The sequence below is a fragment of the Telopea speciosissima genome, chromosome 8 (genome assembly GCF_018873765.1).
Source record: "Telopea speciosissima isolate NSW1024214 ecotype Mountain lineage chromosome 8, Tspe_v1, whole genome shotgun sequence".
In the NCBI taxonomy this organism is placed as follows: Eukaryota; Viridiplantae; Streptophyta; class Magnoliopsida; order Proteales; family Proteaceae; genus Telopea; species Telopea speciosissima.
The window spans coordinates 59,860,868-59,879,333 of record NC_057923.1 but is presented as its reverse complement, the minus strand read 5'-3'; the positions used below and the strand labels follow the sequence as shown (position 1 = coordinate 59,879,333).

At 39.9% G+C, this 18,466-nt stretch overlaps 2 protein-coding genes across 2 annotated transcripts; both read left to right on the top strand.

Moving 5' to 3' along the window:
- The first annotated feature begins 659 nt into the window (after positions 1 to 659).
- LOC122670618 (putative pentatricopeptide repeat-containing protein At5g40405) lies at positions 660 to 2,630 on the top strand. Its single transcript, XM_043867559.1, has one exon. It carries the CDS (start codon positions 685 to 687, stop codon positions 2,530 to 2,532), a length of 1,848 nt encoding a protein of 615 aa, XP_043723494.1. The 5' UTR covers positions 660 to 684; the 3' UTR covers positions 2,533 to 2,630.
- An 11,092-nt stretch (positions 2,631 to 13,722) lies between these two features.
- Positions 13,723 to 17,732, top strand: LOC122672520 (disease resistance protein At4g27190-like). The gene is made up of 4 exons (XM_043869983.1): positions 13,723 to 13,752; positions 14,492 to 15,398; positions 15,444 to 17,275; positions 17,679 to 17,732. The coding sequence occupies exons 2-4, from the start codon at positions 14,510 to 14,512 to the stop codon at positions 17,730 to 17,732; spliced, it is 2,775 nt and encodes a 924-aa protein (XP_043725918.1). The 5' UTR covers positions 13,723 to 13,752; positions 14,492 to 14,509.
- Positions 17,733 to 18,466: the final 734 nt, after the last annotated feature.

The window sequence follows — 18,466 nt, the reverse complement described above, 5'->3', positions numbered from 1 at the left end:
TCAAGTGCCTTTTGTCCATGCCAGCCTCTCCTTTTGCTGATGTTGTTTCCTCTTTGTTGCCACCACCACGGCACCACCGTACCCCTCTACTCTAACACGCTAACGTAGTGGCACCTCCACCACTCTTGCTACCGCTTGCAACTTTCTCTTCCGCTTTGCCTTGTCCCATCCCCTCCGCCTCTAGAGACGCCTCGGTTGCTGTAGAAGATTCTGTTACACCCCAACAACACACGTATTCATCAGACGTTGTGGATCGGCGAGTCCAGGTTGGTTAATTTCGCTTGAATCGACCAATTTGATTCCTCGAACCGTGCATAGGATTGTAATATTATACTTGATGGGTTCATTTTTTATCGGGGACTATATACAATGCATTTAAAATTTTTGAGAATCCCTTCATATCTCATCAGCAGCGATTTTTTGGGAGCCTTTGTTCGCAGTAACGGATTTTTGAGAGCCATTATCTCCCTTCGACTCACATCTCTCCCTATTTGTACGATTTGAACCCATCTCAGTGGTGTTCGTGACTTTATCCAGAGCTTCGTCATTTGCAGATGTGCGGAGGTGAAGAAGGCGAGTACAATCTTGCAGTGACAGGTTCGATTCTTCAAGGAGCGCCGTCAATTGTTAATTTTGCAATACCTTAGCGGATTGAGAGGTGAGACCATTGCTACAATTCCAACTATGAGCAGGTTAAGGTCTATAACCAAACACCCAACAATTTCCCTGGTTGAATCATGCAGTGGCCTCCGAGAGATCAGGCAGATCCACACCCAATTGCTCATTAACGGTCTTCTTAACGACCCTTTCTTCTTAGCCCAGTTTCTTGGTTCAATAGCTCTTCACCACCCAAACAATATGGATTATTCCCAACAGCTCCTTGACCAGTCCCATAATCCTACTGTCTTCGCCTTCAACTCCATGATCAGAGCCCACTCCAAAGGCCCCATTCCTGAACGGAGCTTTCACTTCTTCCACCGAATTCTGAGCTCCAATCTCTCTCCTGATAACTACACCTTTACTTTCCTCGTTCGCACCTGTGCACGCGTCTCCTTACCCAAGACTAGCCTAGCTGTTCATGCCTCTGTGATAAAGCACGGTTTTGAATTAGACCCACATGTTCAAAGTGGGTTGATCAATTCATATGCCGAGTTAGGTTTTCTTGATTCTTCCCGGAGACTATTTTCAGAAATTTATGAACCGGATTTGGTAACACGGACAGCCATGCTAAGTTCTTGTGCTAGGTCTGGTGAGGTTGATTTTGCACAGAAGCTGTTTGATGAAATACCTTATAGGGATAGGGATGCCATTGTTTGGAATGCAATGATTGCAGGGTACGCGCAATGTGGTCGGTCAAGGGAGGCCTTGCACCTGTTCCACTTAATGCAAAAGGAGGGTGTGGAAGTTAATGAGGCTACCATGGTCTCTGTCCTATCAGCATGTACCCACTTAGGTGCATTGGATCAAGGAAGATGGGCACATGCATATATAGAAAGAAATAGGCTTCACCTGACTGTGACACTAGGGACTGCACTCATAGACATGTACTCGAAATGTGGTAACATGGGTAGAGCCATGGACATCTTTTGGGAGATGAGAGAGAAGAATGTCTACACATGGAGTGCCACTATTGGTGGGTTGGCAATGAATGGTGCTGGTGAGGAGTGTCTCAAGCTTTTTGACCTCATGAAACAAGAAGGTGTTATGCCCAATGAAGTGACCTTCATTGCAGTTTTACGGGGTTGTAGTGTTGTTGGATTGGTTGAGAAAGGTCGCAAGCATTTTGATTCGATGACCCAAGTGTATGGACTTGAGCCTGAACTCGAGCATTACGGGTGCATGGCTGACTTATATGGACGAGCTGGCCTCTTAGATGATGCTTTTAACTTTATCAATAATATGCCAATGACGCCTCATGCAGGTGCTTGGGGAGCTTTACTTAATGCTTGTAGAATCCATAAAAACATGGAGCTAGGGGAGCTTGCATTAAGCAAGATTCTAGAGCTAGAAGATAAAAATCATGGTGCCTATGTGCTCCTGTCAAACATGTATGCAGATTCTAAAGATTGGGACAGTGTCAGTAATGTAAGGCAGTTAATGAAAGTTAAAGGGGTGAGAAAGATCCCTGGTTGTAGTGTTATAGAGGTTGGTGGTGAGGTTCACGAATTCTTTGTAGGGGACAAATCACACCCCAGGTATGGTGAAATCGAGGTGATGTTGGGAGAGATCTCAAGAAGGTTAAGACTGTCAGGTTATGTAGCTAATACTAACCCTGTGCTCTTTGATATAGAGGAAGAGGACAAAGAGGATGCTCTGTGTAGACATAGTGAGAAGGTAGCCATTGCTTTTGGTTTGATCAGTTTGGGTGAAGGAGTTCCCATAAGGATTGTGAAAAACCTAAGGGTTTGTGGGGATTGCCATGATGCTACAAAGATCATATCTAGAGTTTTCAGTCGAGAGATTATTGTGAGGGACAGGAATAGGTTCCATCATTTTAAAGATGGGGAGTGTTCTTGTAAAGGTTATTGGTGACAAGTTGAGGTAGTCAGTCTACTTAATTTGCTGAAAGATGATTTCAAGCTAAATAACTGAAAGCTGTGCTTACACTTTTCCACCACAAGTGTGACTGAATGGCCGACCACGAGTGTGACTGAATGGCCATTCATGGGTGACTTCTTTTTTTGTCCATTTATCTAATGGCAAAAACGACAGAGAGCCATGGTTTCCAATGACAATGTTTGTGATTCTGCAGTTTAGTTGCTTGTTCAAGAAATATCTATGCTCACTCAAAGTTTATAGGAGATTGTGAGCCACAATGCATCTGATTTTTCTTTAGATCCCAATTTCTTATCAATGGCATTCCTCTGTTCCTGCATTGCTTTGATATCTTCTGGTATGTGTCCACTTCTTCATCTTAGTTAGAAGCTTTGAGAAATTATTTGATTCAATTCTGTAACACTGTTGTTTCAGATTTGTTTAAGAATTGAGCAGTTCAAATTCTTGCTTCTTTAATGTTTATCTTGATGGATGATTTATAGATATTTAGACTTTTGGTTTTGAGGTATTTGCTTGGGTTTGAGTCTCAGCATGGGACTTTTTTTAAGATTGGTTTCTCTTTCATTTTTGTCCTCAATTGAATTTACCATATAAATTGGGGTTGTTGGAATTTTACTTAAAAGAATCTCCTTCCAAACCTGTATGTTCTCTTCTGATAGTTTGCTCAAGGTCTGGCCTGTCATGAAATGAAACCCTGATTGATTTTTGAGGGGGCAGAGGATGCACCCAAGTCATAGATCTTGTAACTAAATTGAAGAGAAACCGAACAGCAAAGATGGAGAGAAATAGAGACTGGAGAAGAGAGGAAATCTGGCACTCAATGAATCGTCCAGCCTCTCACACATTGTATATATAATGAGTTACCAAGCAGAGAAGTCAGTTTCCTAGAACAAATAGGAAACCAAACCTCAAAGTCAAAGATAAAAAGGAAAGACCAATCAGAGAATGAAAGGGAAAGGGAAATAAATAAAGCCAAAGGGAAATAAACAAACCCCTCAACTAACACAACTAACACCTATCGTGTAGGGTCTATGGTTTTCCATAGACCCTCACACCCACGACATCAACACTCCCCCTCAAGCTGGAGCATATATATCGCCCATGCCCAGCTTGGTACAACCACGAACAAAAGCCGGCCGAAACAGAGCTTTGGTGAAAAGATCGCCAATTGATTAGCCGATGTAACAAATGGAGTAGAAATCAGCTTTTGTAACACAGCGGTCCGAACAAAGTGACAATCAACCTCAACATGCTTGGTCCTTTCATGAAACACTGGATTACTGGCAATGTAAATGGCGGCTTGATTGTCACAATACATCTCCATTGGTGAGGACACGACCACTCCCAACTCTTGCAGAAGAGACTTCAACCACATAAGCTCAGAAGTTGTATGGGCCATAGCTCGATATACTACCTCAGCACTAGATCTGGCAACTGTAGTTTGTTTTTTACTTCGCCAAGAGACAAGGTTACCACCAACAAATGTACAAAGGCACACAAGGAGCTGGGGTTCCTGGGGATCAACGCGCAATGACAGGAGTGGTGGGACCCACGGGTAAGAAAATATCTTGGATGGGATTTTGAGAGGACCTGGGTCCCACAAAAGACGAAGGGGTTAGAAGGTTAGCAAAGGGGGAGGGTTTAGAGGTGTTGAAGTTAACGTTTCTTCTGGGGAGAGAGCTGACTGACAACCGAGTCGAAGGGGATTGGGAAGCAGAGGAGGATCTGCCAGGGTCGACAGCATCAGAGCTCGAGGTAGAGTGACTTCTCACTGCGACAGCACCAGAGGACTCCTTGGAAGCAGCGCTGAGATCCTCGGGATCGTCAGAGAGCAGGGCTGAAAATCGGTTGCAATCGTTGGGTAAAGAACGGTTAGGGATCGTCGGAAGGTGCAGGCGACCTGCGTTGTTGTCAATTGGAGACCTAGAAGCCGGAGGATCTCTTCTCCGAAGCCGACGTCGGCCCCTGATGTTAGATCTTTCTCGGCCAAGGGAAGAGTTCCCAGGAAGAAGATTTGGAGCACAAGGGTGAATCGGAATCTCAGATGTGGCAACTGGAAGATCTTCCATGTTTGCTGAATTATCCTTTGGGGAGCAAGAGATGGAGTCATGACCGAACAGCTTACAAACCGAGCAATGGGGAGGGCTCCAATCATAAACAATATCTTTAAGTCCCATTGGGGATGGAAAAGATAGAAGAGGAAGATACCAAATCTCAAGAAACTATTAGCCGCGGAAAATTAGCCATAGTTGAAGAAGAGGGTGAGAAATAACTTAGTTTTTTTTTTTTTTGGACAAGAGAAATAACTTAGTTTAATCTGGACCAATCTCTACAACCACTCTTCTTTCATCTTCGTCCTATCTCTTCTTTCTTGTCGTCCTCATTCTAACTCAAATCTATTATATTTCTACAACAAGCAAAATTTTATAAGAATTGGAAATTGGATCTATGGAGCTCAAATTCAAGGCTTGCTATGAGGCCTGCATGCAAGTCTTTAATAGATATTTAATACACTCCCAAATCTCTTGAGAATCTCCTTGCAGCAAGCGCTGTTTTCTCTTTTGGAGGTTTCAGGCCTAGCTTGACGCGGCAGTAGGGACTGCTTTTCGTGCTATTGTTTAACAAATTAATTACTAGTCTCATTCGAATTTAAAAGAGTATGCATCACCATCATGCACTGTGATGGAGGAGGGCAGAGGTTCTTCAGCAGAAACATTGACACAAATCCGAGCATACGCAAGACGGTCCTTCCTCATAGTTCTGGCATCAGTGTAGGGAGGAGTTCCCACTACCGACCCAACTCTACTGAGCCCCTCCTTACACCAGAAATGAAGGGGAAGACCAGGGAGGGAGATCCATAGGGGAATAGAGGACAAATCAACTCGTCGGAGCTGGAGATGGCGGTGCCATTGACGGAAGAAAATGGGCTTCTTCCCCACCTGCCACGGACCACTTTCAAGAGTATGGGGCTTGTCTGCATCGTCTGAGAATTTGAAGATAAATAAATCATTGTTCAGGAGGAAGACCTCAAGGTTCCCTTGAATCCTCCACTGCTTAGATAGGGAAGATTTGACAATATGAAATGGAGGTCTGGGACCGATGAAATGGCCAACCAAGCAATTTTCCCAGAGTTTGGCTTCATCATCTAATAAATCAGAGGGCCAGTGGGCTGTTTTCGAGCTCCCAACAATGGAGGGAGCAATGAAGTGGAGGAGAAGGCCATCTTGCAGCGGAGCAGGGCATGACTAAAGAGGGCACTCCACTGGGAAGGAGGAGGGGCAGCAGGGAAAGGAGATGAAAATAGGAGAGGGGATGGAGGCAAAGGAGATGGTGGAGGCGGAGGAGAGGAGAGCCTGGGTGATGGCGGCATCACATCATCAGCGGAGCAGGGTCATCAGTAAAGATGTGATTAGTGTCTGTGTTATTTGGTTCTAAATTGGAGATCTCAGAGCCCTTTATTGAACGTGTATGAATTGGAACATTGAACCAGACCTGGCATAACAGCCTTTGCGCTACCTTTTGCACAAACCAAAAATAATCTCTTTTTCTGGGAAAAAGAGTTATTGGCTTGTTTAATTTGGGGGGGGGGGGTGTTATAGAAACCTTGGTATCTGATAACTCACACTAATGCATACACTCTATGAGTTCAACTGTTATTAGTTATATTTATGCCCAAAGATAGTTTGGTTGCACTTCAGAGTTTAGGAATCTTACCTTCTTATTTGTATTTTCCTTTGATGGATCAAGTGAACAACTCTGACTCTCAAAGAAACACTTTATTGAGAGTAGTGGTAAGCCAGTGCCAACAACCTGCTTGTGATCTTGGCTATTGGTTCCAAAGTATGATGATTGTCGTATGTGGATCCCTCAAATGAATGATTCCCAGGTGAATAATTTCTTACACCCAAAGTCAGGAGGTTGAAAGACGTTTAACCATCATATCTCCAACTTAATGCATTAATAGCATCCTTAGGAAAATGTGGATTTTGAAACAGCTACAGGTTATTGAGAATATGAGAATTACATTTAACTATGATTAGACTTTTGTAACATCATTAACTCCCACTCCTATTGTAGAGGGTCAAAACTGCCCTCCTCATGCCAATCCAACGGCTCCAATGTCTATGGTAAGGGGATTCCTCATTCACCATGGGGCATGGGTAGAAGAAAATTCAATCCAATAAGTACTATGTCAATTGGTAGATTAATTATGAATATTGAATGGTTATTAATGCTGAACACAGATAAAAGGTGGAGGTTGAAGTACCAAAAAAAAAACGAAAAAAAAAAACCTGGGCTGGGCATCCAAATTTCAACCTGGCCCAGCACCATTTTTAGCCAGATTGGGTTGGGTTATCAGCCCATGCTCTGGCTTTGACTTATAATAGAAATCTAGTTTGCCAGTTGTACTAATCATTGATCACAAGACTTTATGTAGAACTAAGGTTCACTGTGGATCATGAGAGCCCAAATTTATAATTAGGAATTCATTATTAGTATTTGCATAAGATTTGTTTTAATGATTTAGTAGTTTAGATTTTACATCTAAGAAACTAAATCCACCAACTCAATAGAAATTGGACTTCACAACTTTGACGGGGGTATAAATCTCAGAGGATGCAGAGGAACGCCTTTCAATCGGCAAGAATACAAATTCAACCGAGTCTTGTGAGGCTGTGATCAGTAACAGGGGAATTGGACCATCAATTATAACCCCATGAAAGTATCAGGGATGACTGATACAAAATGCCTTGTTAGCTAGGTTTTAAATAGTAAATTTTTCTAGGTATTGTACAAAAAAAGTGAAACCATTTTTATTATTAGTAGTTTCAGTGATTAGTTGAAATCCGTTCATGTTTTACAACGATATGCATTCATATGCTATGGCAAAACAAAAGATATTAAGTTTGGGAGCAGAAAATATTACAGATATATAGGGTCTCTTACTGTTCCTCCATGCATAGAGGGTGTTATTTGGACTATAAGCAAGAAGGTAGGGTGTCTCTAACCTTTTTCCACTCTTACTACCAAAAGAAGGTATTTTGTAATCTTTTCCACTTTTACAACAATTGACAATGAATTTGCTTTTGTAGGTGAGGACAATTTCAAGGGAGCAGGTGAGGGCACTAAGGGATGCAGTTCATGATGTAAGTTTAACAAACTCTGAGTGTTATGTTGTTGAATAATAGCAACGCCTCTCCCAGCCCCATCCCCCAGCAGCACAAAACCAAATATCTAGTTGGATAATAGCACTAAGGGATGCAATTCATGACACACCATAATATGACACCAAAGGACTCCTCCTACTTTGAACTTTGATAGAATAGGTGTTCTAGTTTATCTCATCATCTTTCCAATCTACTATGTAGCCTCATCTGATTTTCAGAATCGATTGTTAATCAGGAATTTCTTATTTGGTAATAAATAATAACTATGAAACTGTACTGAATTGAGTCTGTAAGCTCCAGTTGTGTATCTGTAGTGAGAAGGCGCTCAGTAAATGGACAAGAATCAATCTAAGGCTCTACTATTTATAATTTATTTGCTTCTTTTTAATCCTTTTTGTTAATTTTTATCTGTTCTTTTTTACAGGGATACGAAGAAATGTGAGGCCCATTCAACATCATAATGATAGAACAATTTTGTTCTATGCTCCAAGAGTGACTGGAGCAGATGGTGAATTCGCCGTGAGCGATTCTGGCTGATTTTTGCCGATTTTGCTCCATTTCCGACCAATTCTGGCTGATTCCAATCGATTCAGATTGAAATCAGCTCCGTTTTTTTGAAATCTTGGTGGACACGAACTTGAATTGAAATGGTCCATCTCTCTGCCTTTTGGGTTAACACTGCTTACATATGCCTTAGTTTATAGAAGGCTTTGAAAATACCGTAATGGGATAATGTTCTCTGCACCGTAATGGGATAATGTTCTCTACTGTAATTATCTCATATTGAAACAATAAAAAAGCATTGCATCCTAGTGTATGTAAGTACTGGAATGATCTTTAATTTCTAATGTAATGGGCATGGTTCTAAGAGTTGGAAATGGATCACAGATTCTGATCGAATCAAATTGAAATCAGTTGGATTCTATTCCCTATTGTTGCCAATTCCCGCTTCAAAAAATCAGCTTTTTTTAGGGTTCAGGGCGATTCTGACTGACTCTAGGCCTATTCCAGTAAAATCAAAATCGAAATCAATGGAAAGTGATTCTGATTCAGGTCGATGAACCTTTCTTGCCTTTTTCATTTCTTTTTCTCCTTCCCCAACATAGATTCCCCATGAAAGAGTAGACAACAAGACACGGTTTGGTTACATGAAAGGGAGTGTCAATTGCCCATGTAAGTGAGTCAAAAACAATCCAAATGGGAAGGTTTGTGGTGATGGATAAATGCAATCTGCCATTGAAGTTCCTTGAAAAGAGAGCAATAAGTCCTACTAACAGTCACCTAACAACTGTCCACACACAGGCTGCCAAGAGCTAAAACGAACAACATATAAGCGCTAGGGATGTAAACAAATTGGATTCGGCTGGAATAGTACTATATTCGCATCCGCATCCGATTAGTTTTCGAACGGATTTGGATAGTGCTAAATGGATATAGATACAGATACAGATACGGATACGAATCAGATATTTTATCCGTTTACATGTAAATATAGTTTTTTAGATAGTTATAGCCTATCCGTATCCACATCCGTTTAGCTTTCGGACGGATTCGGATAGTGCTAAATGGATACGGAAACGGATTTCGGCTATTCATTTACACCCCTACACGTGATACATATTGTCAAACCGTTTAAATCGGATTTAGAAACAGTGTTGCACTGTTTGTCTGCTTTCCCTTTTCTTCTGCGTTAGATCTTTGGTCCAATCTCCGATTCGAGACTATACCTTCCTTAGGCCTGTACATGTACGAATATGTATAGGCACACCTTCTCTGAAAGAATACTTCCTATATGTGTAGGGTATCAGTATACGTATGGGTATACCTATTCATGAAAGGGTATACCTTTTCATGAAAGGGTATTTGAAGCCTCTGTATATACTATGCCTTGCTTAACATTTTACATACAACAAAACGAGTTCTGTGTCTCTGCTACTGTCCATTCCAGAGACTGTTTTTACTATATCTTCTTATAGAGTACATTAACAGTACATCCGTGTGGTACCCTCGCTATTCGTATCAGGTTCTACAACCTATACGTTTAGTGAATTGTTTCATCTTGGAGGACTAGGTCCAACGTCAACCCTAAAACCTTAAGGAGATCAACTCAACGTGTTCATGCTTCTTCCTGTAAGTATCGTTCGGAATTCATTTTTTCTGGTCCGTGTATCTCAGTAGTTAGTGTGCTAGTGCAGGTATTCATCTATCACTTATACCAGATTAGTCTTACATATTCTGCCGTGTATAACAAATTAACCACCCAAAGTCGGGTATAAACTCCAAGCCCCTGAGGAATGCCACCACCCAGCAAGTTGTCAAAGAGCTGCAACTGGAGTAGTTCAGTCAAACATTGAAATCCAATAGGAGCAGGACCTGAGAGGTAATTAATAGAGAGATCAAGCTTAGTCAAATTCACCAAGCTGCTAAGCTCGTCAGGGATAACACCTGTAAGCTGGTTCTGGAAGAGGTAAAGTAAGCGTAAACCCTTTATCTCGCTGAACTCAATTGGTATCTCCCCCGTCAAATAATTCTCTGAGAAGTCAATTTCTGTTGCCAAAGAAAGATTGCCAACCTCCTTCAGGATTGTCCCATTCAACCCATTCTTGTTGATGTATAATCTCTCAAGAAATTTCAGGTTTCCAATTTCAACGGGGATTTCACCCACAAGCTCATTTGCATACAGAGCAAGAATCCTGAGGTTTGTACAGTTCCCAAGCTTCTTTGGAATAACCCCAGACAGCTGATTATCCCAAAGGATCAGATCAGTCAAGTTCCCGAGCATTCCAATCCCTTTGGGTATTTCACCTCCTAAATAATTTTGGGCAAGGATGAGATCAAGAAGGTGGAGACGTGGAGGTCTGCTCTCACAGAAGCTGCGAATTTGTCAGGGTGGGATCAAAAAAATGTTGCAAATGAGTAAGTGAATCTTATTAATCAAATCTTCATAGTGGCAGCCTTCTTGATTTGGTAATTAAAGTTTTATTGTGCGTTTTTTTTTTTTTTCGTTGTTTGTATCAAATGGTCATGCATGAGGCAGGGCTTATAAAGGAAATCGGTGAAGAAGTGTTGACAATAGTGAAGCCCAAATACTTGGAAGTTGCAGACCATCCAATTGGGTTAGAGTCCCACATTAACCGCATAGGTTGTTTGCTAAATGAGAGTGAGAGTAAAACCCTAACCTAAAGAAAACGAGAGTGAGAGAAGACAGAGATTAGAGTGACTGAAGAGAGTAGCAGCAGGTCCATATACGTTGTAGGGTTCAATGCTTGCAGGTCGTCAATGGCGCCTTCTTTCTCTCGATTCCCCTGTTGCAAGAGAGAAAGGTTTCTGCCTTTGTAACTCCAATTAAAGGCTAATATCGTCTTTTGAACTGCAGTTTTAACACCGTCAGCTACTTAGGGTACGGTTGATAGAATCTTTCAAAAGTAGGGGAGGGCATTATCATTATCAAACCCGGGGTGGAGTTTGATATTATGGATACTTAGAGGGGAGGGGATGATATTTACTCTTGTTTTTATCGTCCAAGAATGCAAAATCGACATATAATGCCTTCCAAGAATGCATACCAAACACAGCCTTTGAACCGTTCGATAAACAATTTTTTTTCTGATTTTTAGATTTCATTCCTTGAATCAAATTGAAATCAAACAGATTAACACTTACATGCAATCCATGTAACATAAAGAGATAACATCTCTTTTATTAAACAAATGGTCAATGAGTCAAAACCAGGAGCCATATGTCCTGCCCATCAGGAAAAAGAAATTCACTTATCTTCCCAAATTTCACACTTCTTTCTCACATGAACCATAGAAACATTGAGAGATGTCTTCTGCTTTTTATTAAGAGGGAGGATAACATCTCAGTGGCCTGTGTTTTGGGTTTTATTGCTCTTTCTTTCTGTTAACAAGTTAAGCATTTCATGCATCCATTCTTACAGCTTGGGATTTCTTCTTCTTGTTCTTTTGATTTTTTCTTTCAATCTCTATTTCATGTTTACTATTTCAATTTATCATTCTCAGTTTTGTTGTTTTTTTTTTCTCTTAGAGTGTTGAAAGGAAGGACAAATTCTTAAAATCTAGTGTTTCTAGCTTGGATTTATTGATCCTTTCCATAATCAGGTAAATCATTCTTGGGTTTTACGAAGCAACTAGCTAAAGAACAAAGAAAGAAGCAGAAACAACAACTTGAAAACTGAACTAGCAGCAGCAAAAAATAAATCCATGTTGGAATGGGGTAGTCTCCCATGTAAATATCATCTCTTTTGCGTCAACCTTTGCAAGTTGATCAGCTGTAGAGTTAGATGATCTTGGACACCAGTTGAACAAGGTGTCCAAGTGACGCAGTAGGAAGTATGGGGGCTAGATCTCGTTCTAGTGCTCAAGGCCCTCGAATCCTCAAGGTAAAGAAATCTCTAATTCCAATGGGGAATAAGAGCAAACAAAACAATTGTGTTCATAAACTTCAAGATACTTCATTTCAACCAAGACTACCCTTATATAAAGAGGTCGGATTCCCATTGAGCTTCTATGGCTGAGATTAAACCATTGCATTACATAATAAAGACTAAGAAATGTTAGTCATAGGCTTGCTTTGCATTATGGGCCAAGCTTATGTACTAGGTCTTGGTCTGGACTTGAGCTTTTTGAGCTTAAATATGAGTAGGTCTTCTAACAATTATTCGGTGTTCCAAGTGGCCTTGGTCTGGGCCTGCATCAGAGTGTTTAGAGGAAGGATAATGTCTTAGGAGCAAGTCTTTTTTTTTTTTTTTTTTGTATTATTGCTCCTCATAATCAGGTAATTATCATGCATTTATTCTTAAAGGTTATGGGGACCTAGCTTCTTCTTCTTGTTCTTCTATTTTTTTAATTCAATCTTAATTTCATTTTTACTGTTTCCTATTTATCATTCTTAATTTTTCTTTATTAGATTATTAAGAGGAAGGACAACATCTCGAAAACAAGTATTTTTTGGGGAATTATTGCTTATTTTCCCCATAATTAGGTAAGTATCATGCATATATTTTAAACGCTTAGGGGCTTTGGCTTCCTCCAATTTTTCTTTTGCTTTTTTTTTTTTTTTTTTCCTTGATCTCTATTTCATGTTCATTTATCATTCTTAATTTTTCTCTATTAGAGTATTGAGAAGAAGCACAACATCTCAGGAGGAAATGTTTTTGGGTTTTATTTCTCCTTCTTCCCATAATCAGGTCAGTATCATGCATCTATTTCTTAAAGCTACTTAAGGGCTTTGGCTTCTTTCATTTGTTCTTCTAGTTTTTATTCTTCATCCCTATTTCATATTCACTACTTCATATTTATCATTCTCAAATTTTCTTTATTAAAGTGTTGAGAGGAAGGACATCATCTCAGGAGCAAGTCTATTTTTGTGTGTTATTGCTCCTCATAATCAAGTAAGAATCATGCACATATTCTTAAAGTTTAGGGGCCCTGATTTCTTCTTGTTGTCTTCCTAGTTTTTCCTTTTATGCTCTATTTCATTGCTTCATTTACCATTCTCAATTTTTTTATTAGAGTGTTGAGAGGAAGGACGATATCTCAGAAACAAGTGTGTTTTGGGTTTTATAGCTCCTGCTTCCCATAATCAAGTAAGTATCATATATCTATTCTTATGGCTTAGGTGTCCTAAATTCTTTCTCTTGTTCTTATGGCTTTCTCTTTTAAGGTCTATTTCACATTCATTGCTTCATATTTAACATTATCAATTTTTCTTTAATTAGAATGTTGAGAGCAAGGAAGACATCTTAGAAGCAAGTGTTTTTGGACTTAATTGCTCCTGCTTCCCTAAACAGGTAAGTGTCATGTATCAATTCTAAAAGCATAGGGGTTCTGGCTTCTCCCCAGGTAGTGTTCTTTTTTTTTTTCTTTCTTTGTTTTACTCTCTCTTGCATGTTTAATGTTTCATATTTATCATTCTCATATTGTCTTTATTATAGTGTTGAGAAGGAAGATAGCATCTCAGAAGCAAGTGTTTTTTGGGTTTCTTTGCTCCTTCTTCCTCTAATCAAGTAAGTATCATGCATCTATTTCTTAAAGCTTAGTGGCCTTGGCTTCTTCCTCTTGTTCTTTTGGGAGTAAATAGCTTTCATTGTGAAAAAAAAGTAAAAGAGAAATTTCTGACATAGCAGCTGAGTAAATAGCTTTCATTGTAAAAAAAAGTAAAAGAGAAATTTCTAACATAGCAGCTAGCTAAGAAAAAAGAAAGAAGTGGAAACAGCAAATTGAATACTATATAAAATCAGCAAATTAAAATCAAATTATGTTGGAAATGGGATGGTATCCCATGTGAGAATCATTACTCTAGCTTGTACCTTTGCAAGTTCATCAGCTCAGCTGTGGAGTTAAATGATCTTGGACACCAGTAAAACATGGTGTTCAATGCTGCCATCCTCGCTCTCACACATCGTATTAGATTCAAAAGTCTCTATTGTCTTCTCATCTCGACCTCCATCCATCTAATGCCTGCCAACTTTTGAATTTTCCTCCCCCAATAGTGCGTCAGTCATAAAGCTCTTGTGCAGATCCAGCCCTTATTAAAAGGTTTCCTAGCTCAGCTCCTGCATGTAGAGTGCATATGATCTTTTCCTAATTAGTTAGGGGCTCTAAAAAATTTTATATTGCATGGGTGTTGGTGTTGTTCACAGCTTCACAATCCCCTCCCACTTTCATCTTTTTAATTGTTAAATTCACTAGAATTGATGTTGAAATCGTGGCAGGAATTCACCCCCAAAAAAAAAATCGTGGCAGGTGTCCCAAAATTCATTAATGGCTACAATTGGACAAATACTAGGCGCCATTGGGCAACCAATAGCAGCCATTGGGCAATGTTTATGGGTCCAGCTCAGACGTCAAATCAGCTACATCAAAAATCTTGAAAAAAATTTTGAGAAGCTGGAAGGAAAAGCGAAAGATCTCTACAACAAAAGGGAGGATGTAAACAGCGAGATAAACAGAGATACCATATCAAAAATGGTGACAGCTGACTGTCAATCTTGGCTTCAGAAGGTGGGAGAAATTTTGGAAAATAAAGTCAAAGCCATAGAAACAGAGTTTCAAGAAAATAAGCGTTGCATTGGTACACTTTGCCCCAACATTTGGTGGAAAAAGAGACTGGGTAAGAAAATTGTGAAAATGATTGATGACATTGTTAATCTCATGGATGACTACTCAAAGTTTTCAGGAAGATATGTGGTTGAGGCACCTCCACAGTCAGTTGAGCCAATTCCTGCACTAACTATAGAAGGCGATGATACATCAATTGATCGAACTGTCCAGAAGAGATTAAGATGCATAAGAGATGATGATAGGCATAAAATTGGCATATGGGGTATGGGTGGAGTTGGGAAGACAACTGCAATGAAGGTCCTAAACAATTCACCCGAAATAACAGGTATGTTCGAAATGGTTATTTGGGTAACTGTGTCCAAAGATGGGGGAGGAGATATAATAAGAAAGGTACAAAAGGATATTCTAAAGCGTCTGTCATTGCAGTTTGATGATGATGAGTCTGTTGAAAGAAGCGCAAGTAGAATTTTTCAAGGATTGAGAAATATGAAGTATTTGCTGCTTCTAGATGACTTGTGGGAAAGAATGGAATTGGGTATTATAGGAATCCCCAAACCAAGCAAAGAAAATGGGTGCAAAATGATAATAACTACTTGATCCATGAATGTTTGTAACAAAATGGAGATTGATGAAGCAATTAAAGTTGAAGTGTTATCTGAAGAAGAGGCCTGGAACTTGTTTCGGGAAAAGGTTGGCAATGTCGTCGTGGATTCACAGGATATAAGAGAAATAGCTTCAAAGGTCGTTCGAAAATGTCAAGGTTTGCCACTAGCCATTATTGTAATAGGAGGGTCTTTGAGAAATAAGAATGAGCTAAGTGAATGGCGAAATGCACTGAAGGAGTTGAGCTCGAATAAGTACGAAATTATTGATGATATGGAAGAATCTGTGTTTAGGAAATTGAAGTTCAGTTATGACTGTTTAAGGAGCAACAATATCAAGAAGTGCTTTTTATACTGTGCTTTATACCCGGAGGACTATGAGATTGGAGGAACAGGACTCATACAACGTTGGTGGGCAGAGGGTTTCATTGATGATGATTTAAGGTTGGATGAGCCATATGATAAAGGGCATGCTGTAATAAAATACCTAAAAGATGTTTCATTGTTGGAAGATGGCCCCCTAACGAGTGGGTTTGTTAAGATGCATGACGTGATTAGAGATTTGGCATTAAAAATCACATCAGCATCAGCATCAATATTGTCTCCTGATCGTAATATGTTTGTTCCAGAGGATGATGGTAATCATCAGTTTTTGGTTAAAGCAAATATGGGAATAGAGAAGCTCTCAAATGAGGTAGATTGGGGACAGTTCCAAAGGATCTCATTGATGCATAATAAAATTGGCAATCTACCTGAGAACCCAGCATCCCTCTTACTTGAGACGCTATTTTTGCAGTATAATGGAAATTTGAGAAGAATTCCAGAATCATTCTTCGAGCATATGCACAATCTTCGAGTTTTGGACCTATCAGGTACTCTAGTCAGTGAGTTACCATCTTCTGTTTCCAATTTAGTAAGCCTTGGAGGATTATTTCTTCTCGATTGTCCCAATTTGGTTACTTTACCATCCCAAATAGGGAATCTTAAAAAACTTCAAGTGCTTCATTTAGGAGACATATATGGTAATTTTGAGTACTTACCTATTGAAATTCAGCAGCTTACACTCCTTAGAAGTCTGCAAGTGAAATTTGATAGAATACCAGGTGGGAATCATCGACTGATGGTTCCTAATGGGACTATATCAAGGCTCTCTCTGCTTGAAAACTTGAGCATACGTGTACACATGGGTAAATATCCAAAGTTCGGAGAAAGCATTGCGGAAGAGGTGGGCAGCTTAAAGCAACTAACTCAACTACTTGAGTTTCATTTTACATCATTGGAAGGTTTTGAGCATTTTCTACGTGAAAGTTGTCCATGGAAAAATCAAACCCTCAAGTCATTTCGATTCATTGTGCACTGCGACTCACGTGTCAAGGGTTACCGTACATTTGATTTTGAAGAAGAGGATAGTGAAGAAGAAGAAGAAGATCATTATGACGATAGAGAAAAATCATCAAATATGCAATATTTGCAACTGGCAGGAGGTAATTACACACCCAGCAGCACTGTATTTGCAGAGGTACTCCATCAGGCCAATGGTTTCCATTTACGAGGCCATCAGACTTGTCAAAGTCTATTGGATTACCTGAAACTATGCGCTGTTAGTGGATGCAAGATGATGGAGAACATCATCAATGGAATTGATTTAACTACTACTACTTCAACAACAACATGTGCAGTTTTACCAAACTTGGATTACTTGCAAGTTGAAGGTATGCCAACTATGGGGGCCATTTGGGAAGGGCCAATGCCACCAGGAAGCTTCAGCCGTTTAGCAACTTTGAAAATCAGTTATTGTGCAAACCTGAGAGAGATTTTCACAAGGGGCATACTCCAACAACTTCCAAACCTTGAAGTACTTCAGGTCAGTTACTGTACAACCGTCCAAGTAATAGTAGTGAATGAAGAAGAGGAAGCAGAAGAAGAAGAAGGTCATGATGATGATGATGTTGTTCTTTTCCCAAAATTGAAGACTCTCATTCTTGCGAGACTACCCAGACTAGAAAGGATTTGGAAAACAGTTTCTTTTCATCCCATTGCCCCATCTTTAGAAATGATATCAGTTTATGAATGTCCAAATCTGAAGAGTCTGCACCCTTGGAATGGGAACATGATGGGATCAAACAACTCTTCCAACCTCTTTTTATGGATGCAAAGTGGATAGGTTGAACTAATCGGAAGCGCACCATCTGCTTGGTCAGTAGGGAGCAGAGGAGAGAGTGTGTGTCAGCTGGGGTTTTTGGTTCTTCTGAATGAACTCTGAATAGAATTCAGTTGATCATTCACAAGCCATCTTCTTGGATCAGGTGGCTCTTCTGTAGGCTAGCCCAATACTAATTTTCAAATACTGGTTGTCATTTCTTAAGCCATAGGGTCTCCATTCCACTATTTTGGAATTTTCTTTGGACACTCATTAGAGCAAACATTGATGCTTAATTATACCACCTGGGTATCTTTATTTTGTGTTATGTTTGAGTGGGTACCACGGTTTTAAACATTGGGAACTGAATCGGTGAATCGTCCGTGACCGATGTGTCCGATTCTGGTTGATTCCTGCCAATTCTATTCTGTTACCGACCAATTTGGATCGGAATCGGTTCCGTTTTTTGAAACCTTGGCGGGCACACGCTTGAATGGAAAAGGTTTATCTCCGCTTAGATATGCCTTGGTGTATAGAAGGCTTTAAAACTATTGCAATTATCTCATATCAAACAATAAAAAAGCATTTTGTCTTCTTTAATTTTGTATGGAATGGGCATGGTTCCAAGAATTGGAAACGGGTCACCGATTCTGATTGAATCAGATTGGAATCGGTTGGATTTGATTCCTGATTCATGCCAACTCCCGCTTCAAAAAATCAGGTTTTTTTTTTCTTTCTAGTGTTCAGGACCTCAGGTCGATTCTGACTGATTCTAGGCTGATTCCAGTCTATTCCGGCAAAATTGAAATTGGTGGAAAATGATTTGGTTAGTAATTCCACTTCTCAAACAATAGGGTTGGGATTGTGAACAAGTGCCTAGTGTATTTGGTAGCATGTGGTGTGCGGAAGCCCATT

Bases quoted from the DNA above. Each gene is read 5' to 3' on its own strand.
- LOC122672520 (XM_043869983.1), top strand. From the start codon at position 14,510: ATGGCTACAATTGGACAAATACTAGGCGCCATTGGGCAACCAATAGCA. The intron at 15,399-15,443 runs CTACTTGATCCA...AGATTGATGAAG, and splicing joins TGGGTGCAAAATGATAATAA to CAATTAAAGTTGAAGTGTTA. The intron at 17,276-17,678 runs GTCAGTTACTGT...AACTCTGAATAG, and splicing joins CAAACCTTGAAGTACTTCAG to AATTCAGTTGATCATTCACA.
- LOC122670618 (XM_043867559.1), top strand. From the start codon at position 685: ATGAGCAGGTTAAGGTCTATAACCAAACACCCAACAATTTCCCTGGTT.